Source organism: Sapajus apella, unplaced genomic scaffold, assembly GCF_009761245.1.
Source record: "Sapajus apella isolate SASKATOON/1434 unplaced genomic scaffold, GSC_monkey_1.0 scaffold81, whole genome shotgun sequence".
In the NCBI taxonomy this organism is placed as follows: domain Eukaryota; kingdom Metazoa; phylum Chordata; class Mammalia; order Primates; family Cebidae; genus Sapajus; species Sapajus apella.
The window spans coordinates 8869565-8889575 of NW_022437021.1; the positions used below are offsets into that span (position 1 = coordinate 8869565).

The 20011-nt window shown below is 36.8% G+C and overlaps 1 protein-coding gene across 5 annotated transcripts in view; it reads right to left on the bottom strand.

Moving 5' to 3' along the window:
- Positions 1–14223: 14223 nt before the first annotated feature.
- DBF4 (DBF4 zinc finger) overlaps positions 14224–20011 on the bottom strand; it is a 38411-nt gene continuing 32623 nt past the window's right edge. For all 5 annotated transcript variants that reach the window (XM_032253014.1, XM_032253015.1, XM_032253013.1 and 2 more), the window contains 2 exons: positions 18179–18303; positions 14224–15395 (listed from right to left, as the gene is read on the bottom strand). In XM_032253014.1, the coding sequence (XP_032108905.1) occupies positions 14435–15395; positions 18179–18303 (1086 nt within the window). In that variant the 3' untranslated portion in view covers positions 14224–14434. The remainder of the gene's footprint in view (positions 15396–18178; positions 18304–20011) is intronic.

Sequence of the window (20011 nt, forward strand, 5' to 3'; positions counted from 1 at the left end):
ACGATGGGTTGATGGTGCAGCAAACCACCATGGCACATGTATACCTATGTAACAAACTTGTATGTTCTGCCCAGGTATCCTAGAACTTAAAGTATAAAAAAAATTTAATTCAATCCAAAGCCTAAGAGATATTAAATGTCAGAAGTGGGGTGTGGGAATGTACCTTTGAAACGTCTAAATTCATGGAACAAGAACATCCTTAGTTCCTACTTGGGTGTTGGATTCTATCATGAGACACATTTGTTTTAAAAACCTTAGAACAATAGAAGAGAATTATCTTTCAAGCATTTAAAAAAAATACATTTTATTTTCTTTGTGGTTAAGAACTAGCAGCAACCTATGAATATACTAAGATATGATAATGGTAAAAACTGAATATACTGAAAAGATACCATGTTTAAAGGAAATACAGTTCCTCCAAGATGTGTGGGGGTAGGGGCTGAGAATTGAAAAATAATTTCCTTGGAATATTTTTGAAGCAGTGTGCTACAGGCCATGTCTTGCCTGTTTCATGTATAGATCTATATCTACTGTCATGCATTGCTTGGGGATACATTCTGAGGAATATACCCTTAGGCAATATCATTAATGTGATAACATTGTAGAGTGTACTTACACAAACCTAGATGATATATCCTACTACACACCTAGGCTACATGGTATAGCCTATTACTCCTAGGCTATAAACCTGTTCATCATGTTATTCTACTGAATACTGTATGCAGTTATAATACATTTGTAATATATATGTATATAAACATAGAAATGGTACATTAAAAATACAATGTAAAAGATAAAAAAGTGGTACTTACCATGAATGGAGCTTACAGGACTCAGAGTTGCCCTGGGTGAGTCAGTGAGTAAGCGGTGAGTGAATGTGAAGGCCTAGGACATTACTGTGTACTACTATAAACTTTGTAAACACTGTACACTTAGGCTACACTCAACTTACCAAAATTTAAGTAATCGTACTACAAAATTATGGCAGCTATGATGTCAGTAAGTGATAGGAATTTTTCAGCTCTATTATAATCTTAAGGGATTACCATCATATATGTTGTTCATCATTGAGTGAAACATCATTATGTGGCACATGGCTGTATTTCTATACAATTGAATTAAACTACAAATCCATTAACAGAATGGTAGCTGGGAAACCTCAAAAATACTTGGAGATTATCAATACATTTTTAATTAACATAGAGGTCAGATAATAAATCTCAAGAGAAATCTTAAATTATTTTGAACTTAATTAAAATGAAAATACAGCTTACCAGAATTTTGGAGATGCAGTGAGCACCTAGAGGGAAATATAAAGCACTGAATGCATATACTAGAACACAAGAAATATTTAAAATCAATAATATGTGTTTACCTGAGGAAACTAGAAAAAGAGCAAATTAAATTCCAAGTAAGCATCAGAAAAAAAATAAAAATTAGAACAGAAATTAATTAAACTGAAAATACGAAATCAAAAGAGAAAATCAACAAAATCAACAACTGGTTTTGGAAATATAAATAAAATTGCTAAACTTCCAGCCATGTCAACAAAGAAAAGAAAGAGAAGATATAAATTACTAATATCAGAAATGAAAGAAGAGCTATGATTGTTGAACCCATTGACATTAAAAGGATAATAAAGAACTATTATAAATAACATTATGTCCCCAGATTTGATAACCTAGCTGAAATGGACCCATTCCTTGAAAGACACACTGTACCAAAGTTTACACAAGGAGAAGTAGATAATCAAAATAAGCCTATGTCTATTAAAGAAATTGAATCAGGCTGGGCAAAGTGGCTCATGCCTGTAATCCCAGCACTTTGGGAGGCCAAGGCAGGCAGATCACCTGAGGTCAGGAGTTCAAGATCAGCCTGGCCAACATGGTATAGCTCTCCTAAAAATACAAAAATCAGCCAAGTGTGGCGATGTGCACCTATAATCCCAGCCACCTGGGAGGCTGAGGCAGGAGAATCATTTGAACTCGGGAGGTGGAGGTTTCAGTGAGTCAAGATCATGCCATTGCACCTCAGCCTGGGTGACAAGAGTGAAATTCTGTCTCAATAAATAAATATATTGAATCAATAATTTATAACTTTCCAAAATGAAAAGCACCAGGCCCAGGATGTTTCACTAGTGAATTCTGCCAATATTTTTAAGAAGAAACTATGCAAAGAGAATACATCCTAACTCATTCTATGAGACCAACATTACCTTAACACCAAAAACAGAGGAAAACTACAGATGGTGTGTCTCATCAACATAAATGCAGAACTCTTTGATGACATATTAGCAGATTGCAGCCAACAATGTAAGAAAAGAGTGTTAGTCAAATGTACCAAGAGGGATTTATTCTAGGTATGGAAAGCTGGTACAGCATTTTAAATCCCATTTATATAATCCATCACACATCAACAGGCTAAAGAAGGAAGAATATTTTCATATCAAAAGATGCAGAAAATGCATTTGAGAAAAATCCAACAATCCATAATTTAAAAAAAGAACCTCAGTAACTAGAAATGAAGGATAAATTCCTCAATTTGAAAAAGAACATCTACAAAAGCCTACAGTTAACATCACACTTAATGGCGAGATGCTAAATAATTTTCTGTTAAGATCAGGAACAAGGCATGGGGGTCTACTCACACCCTCCTACTATAGATTGTAAGAAAAGATAGTCTTTTCAGCAAAGGGTGCTGGAAAAACTGGACAACTTCATGCAAAAAAATTAATACAGACACAGACCTTATATCTTCCACGAAAATTAACTCAAAATGAACCATGGACCAAGTGTAAAACAAAGTACTATAAAACTCCTAGACGACAGCATGGAAGAAAATCTAGGTGGCCTTGAGTTTGGTGATGATTTTTAGACACAATACCAAGAACATGATCCACAAAAGAAAAAACTGATGTTTGACTTCATTAAAATTAAAAACTCTGCCATGTGAAAGACATTGTTAAAAGAATGAAAAGACAAGTCACAGGCTGGAAGAAAGCATTTGGATCTGAAAACGGTCTGGTATCTAAAATATACAAAGAACTCTTAAAATTCAACAATAAGGAAACAACACCATTTTTTAAATAGGTAAAAATTCTGAACAGACATTTCACCCAAGAATGTATACAGATAGCAAATAAAAATATGAAAAGATGCTCAACATCATATGTAATTAGGGAATAAAAATTAAAACAGCACAAGATGCCACTACACGTTTGAATGGCCAAAATTCCAAACAGCAAAACTAAATTCTGGTGAGAATGTGAAATAACAAGAACTCCAACTGATTGCTAGTGGGAATGTAAAACAGTACAGCAACTATGGAAGGCAGTTTGGCAGTTTCTCACAAAATTAAACATACCCTTACCATATAATACAACAATCATGCTGCTTGGTATTTACTCCAATGAGTCAAAAATGTATGTTCACTCAAAGACCTTTATCTTACCTTTAGATCTTTCTTCTTTTCTCATATAAGCATATAGGCAAGATGTGGTGGCTCATGCCTGTAATTGTAGCACTTCGGGAGGCTGAGGCAGATGGATTGCTTAAGCTCAGAAGCTCAAGACCAGCCTGGGCAACATGGTGAAACCCATCTCTACAAAAAATATGAAAATTAGCCAGGTGTAGTGGTGGGCACCTGTAGTCCTAGTTAGTTAGGAGGGTGAGGTAAGAGGATCACCTGAGCCCATTAGGTCAAGGCTGTGGTGAGCCATGATTGTACCACTGCACTCCAGCCTGAGTGACCCTGTCTCAGATAAATAAATAAGTAAATACCATTAAAGAGGTGGGCATGGTGGCTCACACCTATAATCACAGCACTTGGGAGGCCAAGGTGGGTGGATCAACTGAGGTCAAGAGTTTGAGACCAGCCTGACCAACATAGTGAAACCCCACCTCTACTAAAAATATAAAATTAGCCACATGTGGTGGTGCATGCCTGTAAGCCTGGCTACTTGGGAGGCTGAGGCAGAAGAATTGCTTAAACCTAGGAGGTAGAGGTTGCAGTGAGCTGAGATCATGAGATCCTGCCATTGCACTCCAACATGGGCAACAAAAGTGATACTCTGTCTCAAAAAAAAAAATTAAGAAGATAAAAGACAAAAAATAAAAATAAGCATATGTTATAAATTTCCTTCAAACTTTGCTTTAGCTACATCCCACAAATTTTAATATGTATTTCATTTTCATTTACTGAAAATTATTTTTATTTTTTTGAGAATATGTCTGACTCATATGTTATTTAGAACAGTGTCATTTTATTTATAACTACCTGGGGCTATCTAGATATCTATTACTTGTTTCTAGTTTAATTCCACTGTGGTCTGAGAATATATATTTTATGATTTCTATTACTTTAAATGTTTTAAACTTCCTTTTATGACTCAGAATTATGTCTACTTTGGTGAATGTGGTACTAAATTTTGAGGATACTTGAGCAAGGGGATTTGCACTCAAGTTAGATAAAGGAGAGTTACTGATTTGGGAGGACTACTGAGAGAGACAAAGGATTTAACACCCTGACAAGAAACCCAGTCTAGTGTGTGCTGCATCCTGCATTGCACAAGGATTCAAGGACCTAAGAGGGAATGGCAGGTGATAAGATAAGACACAGACAGAGACCTACAGAAAGCTGGGCTAGGCAGTCTGGGAGGTGAGGATGTCACTCTCTCCAGCCTTGACCTGTCTCAGCGTACTTTATTTTATATGTTCACAAAGCACATAGCAGAGGGAGGGTGTAGTTACTTAGAACAGCCTGTGGTTATTACTCTCATACTTCAGTTAACACCCTTCAGCTAAAAACTATCTTGCAGCAAGGTAGGCGAAAGCTAGTTCTCTCTCTAGGCCCACCTGTTCTTCTCTGAGACATATACATCTTCCTACTGTGGTTTCACTTCCCTGAAGTTCAACCAAAGTTCACAGCAGCCTTGCTGCTGATCCCCCCGGAGGGGTGTGCTACTACAGCTCCCTACAGCCCAGGATATACTATGAACTTATCGATGGTATATAAGAATCAATGGCTAATGCTAAGAGAAATAAAACTGCCACATTTCCATGGCAGATGGTAGAGAAAAAGTGGTGGACATACTTGAGTGAATACACTATATTAAAAGACCCTGGGCTGGGTGGGGTGGCTCACACCTGTAATCACAGCACTTTGGGAGGCTGAGGCAGGTGGGTCACTTGAAGTCAGGAGTTCGAGACCAGCCTGGTCAACATGAAGAAACCCCACCTCTACTAAAATACAAAAATTGGCAGAGCGTGGTGGCATGTGCCTATAATCCAAGCTACTCGGGAGGCTGAAACAGTAGAATCACTTGAATCTGGGAGGCAGAGATTGCAGTGAGCCAAGGTTGTGCCATTGCACTCCAGCCTGGGCGACAAAGCAAAACTACATCTCCAAATAAATAAATAAATAACAAGATCCGAAAACCCACTGGGTCACATTATAAGCCATGAAAGGTTCCTGAAGGTATACTATTTAAAACCAAGGCCATAAAGAATGTCCTAGAAGGAAGGTCAACAATAGTACTAAAATATGCAGTTGTGACTCTCCTTGGTGTGCCAGAACTGATGGCAGGTAAGGCCACTATAAAAATAGGGTCACTAATAGCAATGGGGTTAAGACCTGAAACAATAAAGACTAGATGGTGCCATTCAAGTATCAGAAGATAGGTGGACATAATTATCATAATAAGTGGCAATGTTGAAGGGGGAGCCAGAGGATGCCTGAATCTTCTGAGAGTTATGAAGTTGGTTATTAGAACACAGCACCTTGAGAAGCAACATGGATGGATAGGCAATATGTACCATCAATTCAGTATGTACCATCATTCAATATGTACCATCAATCAGCCTCAGGAGGCTAAGGACAGTTGCTCCAGTAAAAACTCATCATCTTTTGTTCTGTTTCCAGATTTAAGTCAATTTTTCAATGTTGAAACCACGGACTAGAGAAGAGGCCATGACACCAGAAGAAAGACCCTGCAACACATTTTAACTACACATGATAATTATTTCCTAGTCCTTCCCCAAAGGTACCTATCTCCATTTACTTGGGTAGCTATGCACTGGGAAAAGGTGACTACCCAGATATTTGTTAGACACAAGGTCTGAATTGACATTGATACCTGAGACCAAAAGCACCTACTGTAGAAGGGGCATATGAGAGCCATGTAACAAATGATGTCCTGGCCAAGGTTTGGCTGATAGTGAGTTACCTGTGTCATTTGTCTAGTCCCTGAATGTATTTTTGGAAGAGAAATTCTTAGCACTTCATACAGTCCCACATACTGTGCCCCTGGCCTATAGAGTAAGACCTATACATTGGAAAAGACCAAGCGGGAATCCTCAAACTACTTCTCACTAGCCAAAATAATAAATCAAAAACAATGTCTTAACTGTATGGTGTTGGTGGAGGAAATTAGTGCCACTGTTAAATGTCTAAAAGATACAAGAATGATTGATTCCCATTATATGCATATGGATTATAAAAAATGAGTAGACCACCAGAAACTGCACTAAGTAGTAGTCTCAATTTCAGTTGGGGTGCCAGATACAGTATATTTTCTGTTGCAAATGAACACGGCACCAGGTGCATGATGTGCAGCCATTGGTTGTACAGATGCATAATTTTCCATTTCTAACAGAAAAAAGAACTCAGAAACAGTTTGTATTCACAGGGAAAAGATTACGGTATATATGTTTACAGTCTTACTGCAGGACTATTTAAACTTTCTTGTCCTTTGTTATAATTTGAAGAATCTAGACCATCTGGATGCTACGGAAATTATCATATTAACCCTTTATATTGATAATATTTATCAAATCAGATGAGCAAAAAATTGCTAGTACATTGAACACTTTGATAAGACACACGTTCTCCATAGGGTGAGAGATTCAGGAACCTGTTAGTAACATTTTCAGAGTTCCACTGGTCAGGGACATACTGGGAAATCCTATCCAAAGTAAAAGACAAATTGCTGCCTACTGAACTTCCAAATATGAAGGAAGCATAATGTCGGCTAGGCCTCTTCAGATTCTAAAGGCAGTCAGTTAACTGGGAATACCGCTTCAACCCAGTGGCAGAAAATGCTTCCAACTGTGAGTGGAGCTTCCAAGCAGAAAAGGGCTCTGCAGCCATATGATCAAGCAGGTTCAAAGGTTCTGGATTTAGTGGTAGGAAAAGATGCTGTGAGGAATTTATGGCAACTTCCCTGCCCACAGAAAAGCAATCACAGCCCAGAAACTAGGGATTTTAGAATAAGGCCAGTCCCTCTTTAATGGAGAGTCACACACTTTTTGAAAAGCAAAAATACTTTGTTGCATGAGATGATGATGTATGAGAGATGGAACACCTGACCATGGGGCAAAACCCACCATGTGGTCAACACTATCCATCATGAGCTGGGGTTTTATAAGACCTTCCAAGTCATAACACCAGGCAGGTGCAGCAACAATCCATTGTAAAATCGAATTGGTTTATTCAGGATTGAGCAAGAGCAGGACTAGAGGGCTCAAGGAAGTTGCATAAACAGGCAGCTGGCCGCCCCCATGTCATTCATTGTTGTATCAATGCCTCTCCCTCAGGTCACACCTACAGATATATCAGTCATCGCTTAAGACCAGCTGAAAAATGAGGAAAAGCCCAAATTTGGTTAATGGATGGGTTGCTTCTGTGGCTTCAAGATGAAAATAGATGGCAACTGCCACATGGCTACTCAGTGGTGGCACTGAAAGCCAGTCACAAGGGAAAAATCTTGCAATGGGCAGAATTTTAAGTGGGGTACCTGGTCATTGCTTTTGTATGAAAAGAGAAGTAGGCAGGGCTTAGAATATATGTATAGTCTTGGGCAGTGAGAAATAACTTGCACTGGCTATTAAGGGGTCCAGAAAGAGAAAGATCAGAAGATTCAGTACAAAGTATAGAGGCATGTGGCACATGGGAGTGGGCATGAAGTGTGGGCATCCTCACATTGCATATTAGTACCACCCTGATGCTGGCACAATGGGTATATGAGAAAAGTGGTCATGGTGGGCAGTGATGGGAATTATTTCTGGGCTCCATAGCATAGGTTCCTATTCACCAAAGCTGAGCTAGGGTTTTTGTCACTGTCAGATGTCCAAACCATCAGTAACTAGGCACAAAGTGGTTCGTTGATTATATTGGGCACAGTAATAGACATGCCAGGTCTCAGTTTTGTTGTTATTGTTCACATTTCATTTTTAAGGCTTACAGAGTTTCACTGGCATGGCATCATATATAACTTTGTATCAGACCAGGGGATTGCCTTTACACCAAAGGAGGCAAGGGGGTAGGCTCATGATTGTGCAATCCACAGGTCTTACTGTATATTGAATCAACTAGAGGCTGCCTGATAGAGTATTGGAAGAGCTTGTTAAGTAGCATCAGCTTGAGGCAATATTCTTGAGAATAGGATATCATTTAAGATGTAGAATACAGTCTGGGTTCAAAATGTATTTATGGTGCTATGCCCCCCACAAAATAATATATACTGGTAACCCATGAATGGAACAGAAATGAACCTGCTTGCCACCACTTGTTTAACTTTCTTGAATATATTTCCTACCTCAGTGACTCCTGTTGAATTATAAGCTGCAACTACCACCTGGCCATTTTGAGTTCCCTATGCCAATAAACCAACAGGCAGAGTCACTATGTAGGGTAACTGATCTTGAACCCTCTTCAATAACTTGTTGCCCCAGATGCTGGAAGTACTGACAATAAACAGCTTTCAACTACTACTGTCAGCTCCTTCAGGGATTGTGTCAGCTGAGGAGCCTCATTGCTCACAATCATGCTCCTTCCTAGAGTGACCCACACTCAAATGACTGAACGGCCATCTTCACCTAGCAACTATGAAAAACTTCCTGTGGGGTCAACTGATGTCCAAAGGCACCCCTTAGAAAATATGTGCATAGCAAATTTTGGCTAGGCTCAGTGGTGGCTCACACCTGTAATCCCAGCACTTTGGGAGGCCAAGGTGGGTCGATCACAAGGCCAAGAGATCGAGACCATCTTGGCCAACATGCTGAAACTCCGTCTCTACTAAAAATACAAAAATTAGCTGGGTGTGGTGGCTCCCACCTGTAGTCCCAGCCACTCGTGAGGCTGAAACAGGAGAATCGGTTGAACCAGGGAGGCAGAGGTTGCAGTGAGCCGAGATTGCGCCACTGTATTCCAGCCTGGCGGCAGAGTTAGACTGTCAAAAACAAAAAACAAAAGAAACTAGAAAACATCTCCATACCAAATTTCATCTCAGCCTGTCTCCTGTGGGAACCCAAAAGTCACACCATGAGGCCCTCATGGTGTGACTTTTTATAGGCTTTTGTGATCGTCACTTCAGTTTTTATACTCTTGAAAGTGCTAAAACAGGATAAAGAAAATATCTTATGGGACTACTATGAGGGGTACCTAATGTGGTCTTGAGAGCCTTGGAAGTTTTGGGTAGGAGAGCACCAAACCATTCAATTTATCCCTTCAAGTTAAATGTTAATATGTGAACAAACTGTTTTTGAAATGGTCATAACATAGTGAGAACTTTTGAAAATAAATATTCAGAAATGTTTCCATTGGTTACCTAAGTTTACTACTGAAAATACATGTCACTTGTAAGAATGCTCATACTTGTAAATGGAATTTTCTATCCTGTTTAAAAACCTTCCAAAAGACCTTCTAATTGAAAACTAACTGATTAATCTCAGGCATATGAAAGCTTCCTAACTAGATTTCAACAAATACTTGGCATTCTTGGGGAAGTAGACTGAAAAACTAGTATTATGATTTAGCAAATGGAGCTAAGAATGTAGTTCTTCCTTTAGGATCCAGGTATTTATGGGTTTTTGTTTGAGCTATGACAACCATAAAAACCAAGTATTGAAATAACTGAATTTTTGACTGGGCGCAGTGGTCAACGCCTGTAATCTTATCACTTTGGGAAGCTGAGGCAGGCAGATCACCTGAGGCCAGGAGTTCGAGACCAGCCTGACCAACATGGCAAACCCTGCCTATACTAAAAATACAAAAATTAGCCAGGTGTGGTGGTGCATACTGAGCTGAGATTGCACCACTACACTCCAGCCTGGGCGATAGAGCAGCCTCTGTCTCAAAAACAAAACAAAACAAAATAACAACAACAAAAAACAACAACCAAACAAAACTCCCAAACAAAAAACCCTGAATTTTCAAAATATTAAATCATAGAACATTTTCTAATGAGAAAACATAAAGACCTGCTATCTAGTTACTTTAATTAGTTCCTTTAACTCTTGGTCAAATATAATGGCATTTTTGGTGAGAGCAAAAAGGTATCAGTATTATTAGTGAAATGTGGCATATATTTTATCCCTTAAAAATTAGATGGGTGTGGTGACGCATACCTGTAATCCCAGCCACTTGGAAGGCTGAGGCATGAGAATCCCCTGAGCCTGGAAGGCAGAGTTTGCAGTGAGCAGAGATTGTGCCACTGCACTCCAGCCTGGGCGACAAAGTGAGACTCTGTCTTTAAAGAAAAAAAATCATTTAAATATGTATTAGTAGAGTAGCTTACATGTTATACAACACACACATACACTGGAGCATGTGGTCAGTGATTTTTAAAACCAAAAACAAAGCTTTTTTAAAAGAAATTTCTACAGATACTGCCTTCTTGGTTTTATTAAATTTCATAATTGGACCGCATTCACCTATTTCCAATATCCTTTGTAATTTGAGGAAGTCAGCAGAACTGAAGACAACTGATCTTATCCTATAGTGCAAAAGCTAAATGCTACTGTACATTTGAGCATAATCAAGTAAAACAAACTACTAATAATATACATGGACTTTGATAATTTAGACTTCTCATGAAGGAATTGGTCATATTCTTCAGTAAGTATGGCTGAGTATTATGTTTTAATTTTTTTTTATCATGCCATCTCAAGTGTTCAAAATTGGCATATCTTTTCTTTGCAGAGGATTACTTTGTGCTGACAAATTATTTTTGGCTCTTTAATTGCCCAGAGTCCCTAGATTTTATTTTTTGCTATGGATTTTTAAGAGGCTACTTTCCTCAAATACTGCCTGCTAATTAAAAATGTTGTTAGCAAGACCTAAGTTCTGACATTTCCTAGAACTAATGCAGCTAAAAGGTTAAATGATCGTTTCGTTTGTCTTTGTACTAAGCCATTCTTCTCCAGTCTCCGATACCTCTCATGAAGATAATGTAATCATGGCACATAGCTCACGTATATTATTTGTCATAGTACAGCTTTAATACAGGCAAGTCCATAGTGGTTGTTATGTCGGGTAATTTGGATCCAATTAATCTCTTGAGCAAACTACTCTGTGGCATTGTTTTAGACCTTTTTTTCTTGGCAAATTCACGGTTTTAAGATTGAGGTTTAGTTTACATTCATTTTTATATTTAAAAACCTTTCCATCTTCTGCAGTAAGAGGCCTATCATTCTTACATTTCACTTTATTAATGAAACAGCACTGGAATAATTCTTTATTGATATGTAACAAAATTTTCTTTGGTCTCACAATCAAACCTGCATTTATAGAAATTGGTAACATTTAAATAAATATATTTATTAACCTGGAGTATTTAAATATATCCTTTAGATGGCAGAACAGAACTACACATCATCCTAGCAACTAAGTGTTTTTAAAAAACTCCCAAACTTTATCTGATAACAGAATAATCCTACATTTCCAGAAATAAGGTTTCAAATTCAATGGTTTTAGGTCAAAGTTTTACAGATAAAATTCTGTTTTCTATTCCTCTTTTAAAGGTATATATTTTGCTTGTAAATCTATTAGGGTTCTATACAGATTATAAATGTTAGAAGCACCTACATATGGTTCCAAAAATTATTCTAGTATTAAACATAATACTAAACGATGCATGCAGAGAAGTCACTGGCTTCAAAAGCCATTTGAGATAATGATTTTTGTGAAATACATCTTTTGCTACAATTGTGTACTTGTCATCTTAGAAAAACAAACATTTATTTTTGAGTCACAGTTATCAGTCTTCACTGCTGCTCTGGCAACCCCTAGAAATATTACTCTGAATGCTGTACTACCTGCTACCTTTAGATGAAAGTTAGGGTGTCTTTTCTTCCCTAACATCTTTTAACTTTGATACTCTTGAAATCACAGAATTCTACTTATCCCGTGCTTGCTGGGGATTTTTCTTTGTCTGGACACTTTTGGTAATGCAGGTCACTTTCTATCAAGCAAACCAAGTTTTCTGTCTACCCTGCTGATGATCTCTGAAGATTTCTATTTTTCAAGATACCTTGCTACATTAAAGATTAAGTGTCCTTTTGTGAACAAATCAGGGAACTAAACCGTAAGTGCTGTTAGAGAATTAAAAACAAAAAAGGAGGATCACTTGTGATTAGGTGTTATGAGATCAGCCTGGGCAACATACAAAGAACCCCTCTCTCCAAAAAAAGAAAAGAAAAACTGGGATCAAGCCAAGTAATCCTCCCATGTCAACCAACTGAGTAGCTGGGGCTACAGGCATTTGCCACCACACCTTTTTTTTTTTTTTTGCAAAAGTAAAGCTTAGCTATGCTGCCCAGGCTGACCTTGAACTCCTGATCTCAAGTGATCCTCCTGTTACAGCTTCCCAAAGTGTTGGGATTACAGGCATAAGCCCCAGTGCCTGGCTAAGCCCAGGAGTCTGAGGCCACAATGAGCTAATTGCACCATGGTAACCAGACCTGGAGAAGAGACAGACCTAGTATCAAAAAACAACAATGGCAAAACAGCCTTGGTAGAAACCAGAAAAAAGTACTCCTACCTCTAGGAAGATGCACTCTCATTGTCAGGACATATTACTTGCTGCAGATAACCTGCATAGCACAAACCATACAAACTCTGTGGTCCTATTACAATTTATAGCATTATTCCAAATAAACTGAAATTTAAGCACTTGAAAAAAGCTGAACACTCATTATGAAGACCATGTGGTGTTCTAAAAGTCCAATATTCAAAGTGTCAAAACAGTTTAACAACTTTAACTACTAGAGGGTTCAAATTTTTTCTCCTCAGTAAATACAACTTAATGTAAAATGATGCCAAGCAACTGTGGGGTAAAGAGTACCACTGCAAATTGAAGACACTGTTAAAGTCAAAGGATCATACAGTGAGTCTGCATACCTTTTAGTTATTTAGAAAATTTCGGGAATACAAATTATTGAAGGAAAATAAATCTGCAAATAAATTTCCAAGTTCCATTTAGATTTTTCAAAGGTTGTCTATGAAACTTAATATATATTTACACATAACATACACATATTTGTGACAGAAAATGCAACAATAATTTACAATGAAAACACGGTTTGCTTGTATGCACTGTAAACTCTTTCATTGAGCCTACTTAAGGTATTGGTATGAAAAATAAAGCTGTTAAAAGCCAGTATTCATTGATATTGTCCAAATGGTCAAAATAATATATGCAGGAAAAGCATATGAACTAGTCCTATAATGAGAATCATGTATTTCAAAAAATTAAGAATAGTAACCCAACTTAATTTTTAGTGACAATATATTCATGTACTATGCAAAAGTGCCAACTGAATGTCACTGATGGTAGTCTTACTCCTATAAGAACATGCTCAAAGGCAAATAAATGCCTTATCTACAGATTCAAATTGAAATTTCTTATATTTGAATTTTCTCTTCTTCAAATTATTGTATAAATAAGTGCCTGATGAAGGAAATCCTTGTATATAATTCAATGTCATTCCTTTCTCTTTCATCTCCTACCAAATTCGGGGGCAGAGTCAACTTTGGAATATTCTCAGAAGGTTATTTACAAAGGTAAATAATTAAAAATAGCAGATAAATTATATTCTATTTGGTAGCCTGGTTAAGTCTTTCCTTCATGGCTTCTAGTTACCCCTATACATAATTACTCAGCCCCAAAATACTAGCATAGTCCACCAGTGATCCTCAAGTGTCAATATTTCTGATTTCCAGAATTCAAAAAAAGAAATCTATTTCTCATTCTGCATGGAATTTAGGATTTTCAAGGCATTGTCATGATATCCTGTGAATCTTTTTAAATTTACAATAGACACAACTAGAATATCCAAATGTATAATGCTAAATTTGATATTCCCCAAATTTCACTTGGTACTGGTTTTCAGTGACAAAGCCAATTATTATTCACTGTAAATCTCGGGAAACAATTGTGAACATACATATTATGCAAAACACCAGTCACAAGTTTATTCTGTAATTTTTCTGTAACAGGCATTCAATTCTGTAGAAAACTGTAAACATTACTTTTTAATATTTACATTTGGTTCTATAAACAAAGTTGGTAAAAAAAAAATCCTAACAATTTCCATACTTTATAAAAATTTCAAGAATATGATTCTTATCACTCTGAAAAGTATGCATTTTTTAAAGCCTAAAAACCAGTAAATGTAGAAGTTGAAGGTGAAGAGAAAAACATTGTCAACAGATTATTTGAATTTTCCTCTTCCCAAATATCTAAAACACTGCATATATTACTGTTTTCAGTGTAGCTTGTGAAACCCAAAAAATCTGATTTCTCTTCACTAGTCTGAAACAAGTCTAGTAAAGACTGTACCGGTGAACTACAAATTCTGTTTTCTTCTTGGGTAATAAATTCAGTTCTTTTATCAAATTCAGCATTTGGTTCCAGATTTTCTTTTCTATTTCGTCCTAATAATATTTTTACTTTTCGATGTATTTTACCAGAAGGTAAACTATCCGTATTCTTGATGTCACATTTATTGGGTTCCTCAGAAGTATGGGATGGAGCCTTTGCCTGAACAGTTAGGTGCTCTTGTGAACTGTTTATTGTTATCAGACAAGAATCATGAGCAAATATTGAATGAAGGTCCTTTTCCTTGAGATCCTTTCCTGGAAAAAGCAAAGTATCTGAGTTTTGTTTTGGTTGAGATGCACTATCTGTATTGAAGTCAGAAACATGTGCAGATGCCTGTACGTTACATTGATCGTGATCTACCCTTAGTACTTCCAAGTCAGTTTCACTTAATGTGTGTTCAGAAATGTCAAGAACGCATTCCTGTTTGTTTTTATGTAGAGGTAGCTGTGTAAAATTCTGTCTTATGTCATTTTCAGCAGTATTTAACATAGAACATTTATTGGTCGTTTTCTCATTAAGCCCTCTCAATTCATTTGAAGGGTGGGGGTTGGGCTCTGAAATAAACACAGGCTTTTTTTCTGTTTCCCGGGTCTCTTTATATAGGAAATTCTGCTCCATTGCCTGTATATCATCTTTCCAGCAATCTTTCTGAGAAGTATGTTGCAATTCCACTTTTTCTTTGTGTTCAGTCTTTTTCAGGGCATTTGCAGAAAGGGATCCAACACTGTATTTTATTCTTTATAGGAAAAATAAAAGAAAAATATTAAAATAATTGCTATCAAAACAAATTCTTAGTTAGAAATTAAATTAGTAAAAACATTGTATAATCTTTAAGAAACCTATTTAACTTAGAAAATATTACAAAAAATACAATCATCTTATCATTTTGCTAAATTTACTTGAGCTGTTTTTAAAGTAATACAACTTTTCATATGTAGGTGAAAACTCTAGTCTACCTCTCTTCTCTTCTACATTCTTTGCCTCCCTCCCAGAGATAACCAATATCCTGAATTTTGGCATTTAAAATTACTTTAGCCCCGTAAATGAAAGAAAGATAATAGGTAAAGGGATTTGGGCCTGCTCCTAATTTTGCTGTCATTATTCTGAACACTTTTGTAACTTCTGTGCTTTGAATTATATTAATATACATTTTACTCTTCATTTTACTTAGCAATGTGGAGAATAAGTATTTACTGGGAAATCTATGGCAAAAACATATATTTTAAATTTACATTTAAGAATATTTAATATCAAAGTGAGCTAGCAACTCAGTATCCTTATACTTTCCAAGGTGACAAAGCTGTAACCAAGCTTCACACATACTTGACCTAAAATTCTTTTCTTCATGGAGCATCTTGATATCCCTGAAATGCCAGTTTGTATTAGACAACCCTAAATAACATACAATTAGAGAAAAAGTTAATAGCTCACCAATTACATTTTATGTTCTGCATGTCACAGATTAACTGTGAGAAATATACAATTGTTCCTGCCCCTTCAACAAGAATGTTCTTTTATATTTACCTTGTTTATACACTTACTTACAATTCTCTTTCAACAAACAGGCAATAAAAAATGTAAAAAAATGAAAACGAATCTAATATGGCTTTTTAGTCCAAGATGTTTAGGAGACTTGCCCACAGAAGTAAAATTAGTGCACATGAAAATAAGACAATTAAAGAACAACCAGTTTATAAATTATAATCATAAATGACTAGTTCAGAATTTTGCTACAGACTGTTTTTAGAGAATTATAAATTTTTAGAGTAGCCCACATAGTTTTGTTTTGTTTTTTGAGAAAGAGTCTCTCTGTAACTCAGGCTAGAGTGCAGTGGCCTGATCCAGCTTACTGCAACCTCCACTTCTCAGGTTCAAGTGATTTTTGTGCCTCAGACTCCTGAATAGCTGGGATTATAAGCATGTGTCACCACTAATTTTTTTCCAGTAGAAATGGGCTTTCACCATGTTGGCCAGGCTGGTCTGGAACTCCTGGCCTCAAGTGATCTGCCCACCTTGGCCTCTCAAAGCGCCAGGACTACAGGTGTGAGCCACCGCACCCAGCCACAGTAGCTCACATAGTTTTAATAGTTGGAAATATACCTCCTCTTCAAATCCATATTGTCAGTAATGACACTATTCTGAATGTCACAGAAATATGGGATTTAAGAACTCTTCTATCTGAAGTCAAAAAACTTTCTAGTTAATTTTCAGAAGCTGTAGCTTGGTATCGCATTTCTGATCTTCTTTAGGCCTTAAGTAAGAGTAGTCTAAAAATAAAGACTAACTTAATGAGTTATCACCACCTCTAGGGTATTTCTTTGTAAGTTTATGGGAATAATCTAATCAGGATAATTTTTGTCTATACACAGTCAGTATACACTGGGCAGTACTGCATTCACACTTAAAAGTCCTGTCAGTATCTTCAGTAAATATACCCATCATCAAGGTTAGGTAAAGATATTTCGTGAAAGTATAAAAACCTAAGAGGCAAGTGGAGGAAGGTTTCTTAAAACTCCTTAATATTACCTAAAAGTTTGATAAAACTTTTTAGTCTGAATAAATGGTAAACTTTATGGTTCAACAACAGGAGCTGGTGAACTACATAGTCTGTTGCCAAAATCTAGACTACAATCTATTTTTTCAAATAAAATTGTATTGAAATACAGCCATATCCATTGTACAATAAGAAAGCTAATTAGTTGCAACAGAGATCTTATGGCTCACAAAGCCTAAAATATCAAATATCTGGCTCTATGGGAAAAGTCTATCAACTCCGTCTAAACTACAATGTAAAGAATGAGACTAATTAGTGGGGTGTAGTGGCATATGCCTGTAATCCCAACTACTCAGGAGGCTGAGACACGAGAATCTCTTGTACCTGGGAGGCAGAAGTTGTAGTGAGCTGAGAGAATTCAACAGCAGTCCAGCCTGGGTGATACAATGAGACTCTGTCTCAAAATAAAACAAAAAATTAAAAAAAAAAATTTAGATAAAAAGAAAACTTAAAAAGAATGGAACTAAAAGTAGTCTAAGATAAGCATCTTTGATAGTAGGGAAAAGGGAAGAGAAGAAGTTACTGGTTTTTAACCATATTTACATCCTGAAAATACATATTCCTTCTAAGAACAGGCATACTGTGTTTATTTTTAGTTTAATAAAATAGTTTAATATTCTAGTATAATTTATTTATGCATTTATTTTTGAAATGGAGTCTCACTGTCACCCAGGTTGGAGTGCAATGGCACATTCTTGCTTGGCTCACTGCAACCTCTACCCCCCAGATTCAAGCGATTCTCCTGCGTCAGCCTCCCAAGTAACTGGGATTACAGGTGTGCACCACCACACCCAGCTAATTTCTGTAGTTTTTTTAAAATAGAAACAGGGCTTCGCCATGTTGGCCAGGCTGGTCTCCAACTCCTGACCTCAGGTGATCCTCCCAAAGTGCTGGGATTACAAGCATAAGCCACCAAGCCCAGCCTTCTAGTATAATTTAAAACTTAGGATGATAACACTAATTACCTTTTCTTTTTAGGTGTGTCCTTTTCATATTCCACAAAGTCAAAAACTAACTTAGATACAATATCATCAACAACTTGATACCGGTTACTCTGTGCAAAGTTTCTGTGTTGCTCACTTAGAAGGTGCTAAAACAAAATTAAAAACATGTATTAAAAAATTGTATTTTAAAACCAAGAGATGCCTTTCATTAAGGTTTTTTTTTTTTAACATTCTCATGCCCCTAAAATTAGGTTTCCAATAACTACTCCAAAGATAATATCTTTACTGACTTCAAAAGATGTTTAAAATAAAAGTCACTTCTGAGAAACCAGTAAAACTACTTTGGTTTTTAGTCTTCAGTGAGAAAAGACAAGTACTAATTTGTAGCTACAATGGAAATGAAAAGAATGAACTATGTCAGAAAACAAAAACACAGGTTGGGCACAGTGGCTCATGCGTGTAATCCCAGCACTTTGGGAGGCTGAGGCTAGCAAATCACCTGAGGTCAGGAGTTCAAGACCAGCTTGGCCAACATAACACGGTGAAACCCTGCCTCTACTAAAAATACAAAAAAAAAAAAAAAAAAGAAAAAGAAAAAATCAGCCAGGAGTGGTAGCACGTGTCTGTAGTACCAGCTACTCAGAAGGCTGAGGCAGGGGAATCACTTAAACCCAGGAGACACAGGTTGCAGTGAGCTGAGATGGCACCACTGCACTCTAGCCTGGGCAGCAGAGTGAGACTCCATCTCAAGAAAAAGAAGATACAGATGGAGAGATACAACAGTTAACATTCTGGAAAACACACTTCCCTCTATTACTTTGTCTTTAGGCAGTTACCACTAAGTAAGGTAGGACTTATAGAAAATTAATGACATATAAGTTAATATACAAGAATCCAGAAAGTAGATTAAACACAGGAACCACATTAGTACTATGAAGGATTAAAAAAGCCAAGATTCATAATTGAAGAACAGATTTGAGAATGAACAACAAAACATGTGATTTCAATTACCCAGTGCTCATAACAAAGTATACAGAAGTTATTCTCTTATTCTTAAGAACAGTCAAAACCACTAGGTGTGGTGGCTCACGCCTGTGATCCCAGCACTCTGGGAGGCCAAGAAGGGCAGATCACCTGAAGTCAAAAGTTTGAGACCCCAGCCTGGCCAATATGGTGAAATTCTGTCACTAATAAAAATACAAAAATTAGCCAGGTGTGGTGGCCCATGCCTGTATTCCCAGCTATTGGGGGTGCTGAGGCAGGAGAACAGCTGGAACCTGGGAGGCAGAGGTTACAGTGAGCTGAGATTATACCACTACTCCAGCCTAGGTAAGAGAGCATGACTCCATTTCAAAAAAAAAAAAGGTCAAAACTAAAAGTAAACATGTTCACAGCATAATGAGATAAAATTCATAGGAAACAAAGTTCCTTTCCAATAGGTGGAATCTCCAGTCCAACTGTATCATTTGTCTGTCAGCTGATCAGGGAATTGTACTTAGAAGCTTGCCTCCAGATGATCGGGAAAGATCTAATTTCTATATCCCTAGTTTCATGCAGTCTTACATTTTGATTATTTGATTACATTTCTAAAAACATCTCCACTGGTCAAAAAAAAAAAAAAAAATACAATGCATCCTAGAATACACATGTATTTCTTCCTTACTTGCAAGCTTTACCATACACAAATTATATATACCCAGTAAAAAAAATGAGCAATTATTAAAATTTAAAAGGAAACATCAAATTTGTAAGCTCTGATTCAGTCTACCAATGTTCTAGGAAGGAAAAATTTCCAACTTTTATTTAGTTCCCCTCTAATTTCCATTAAGCTCTTCTTATTCATCCTTAAAGTCT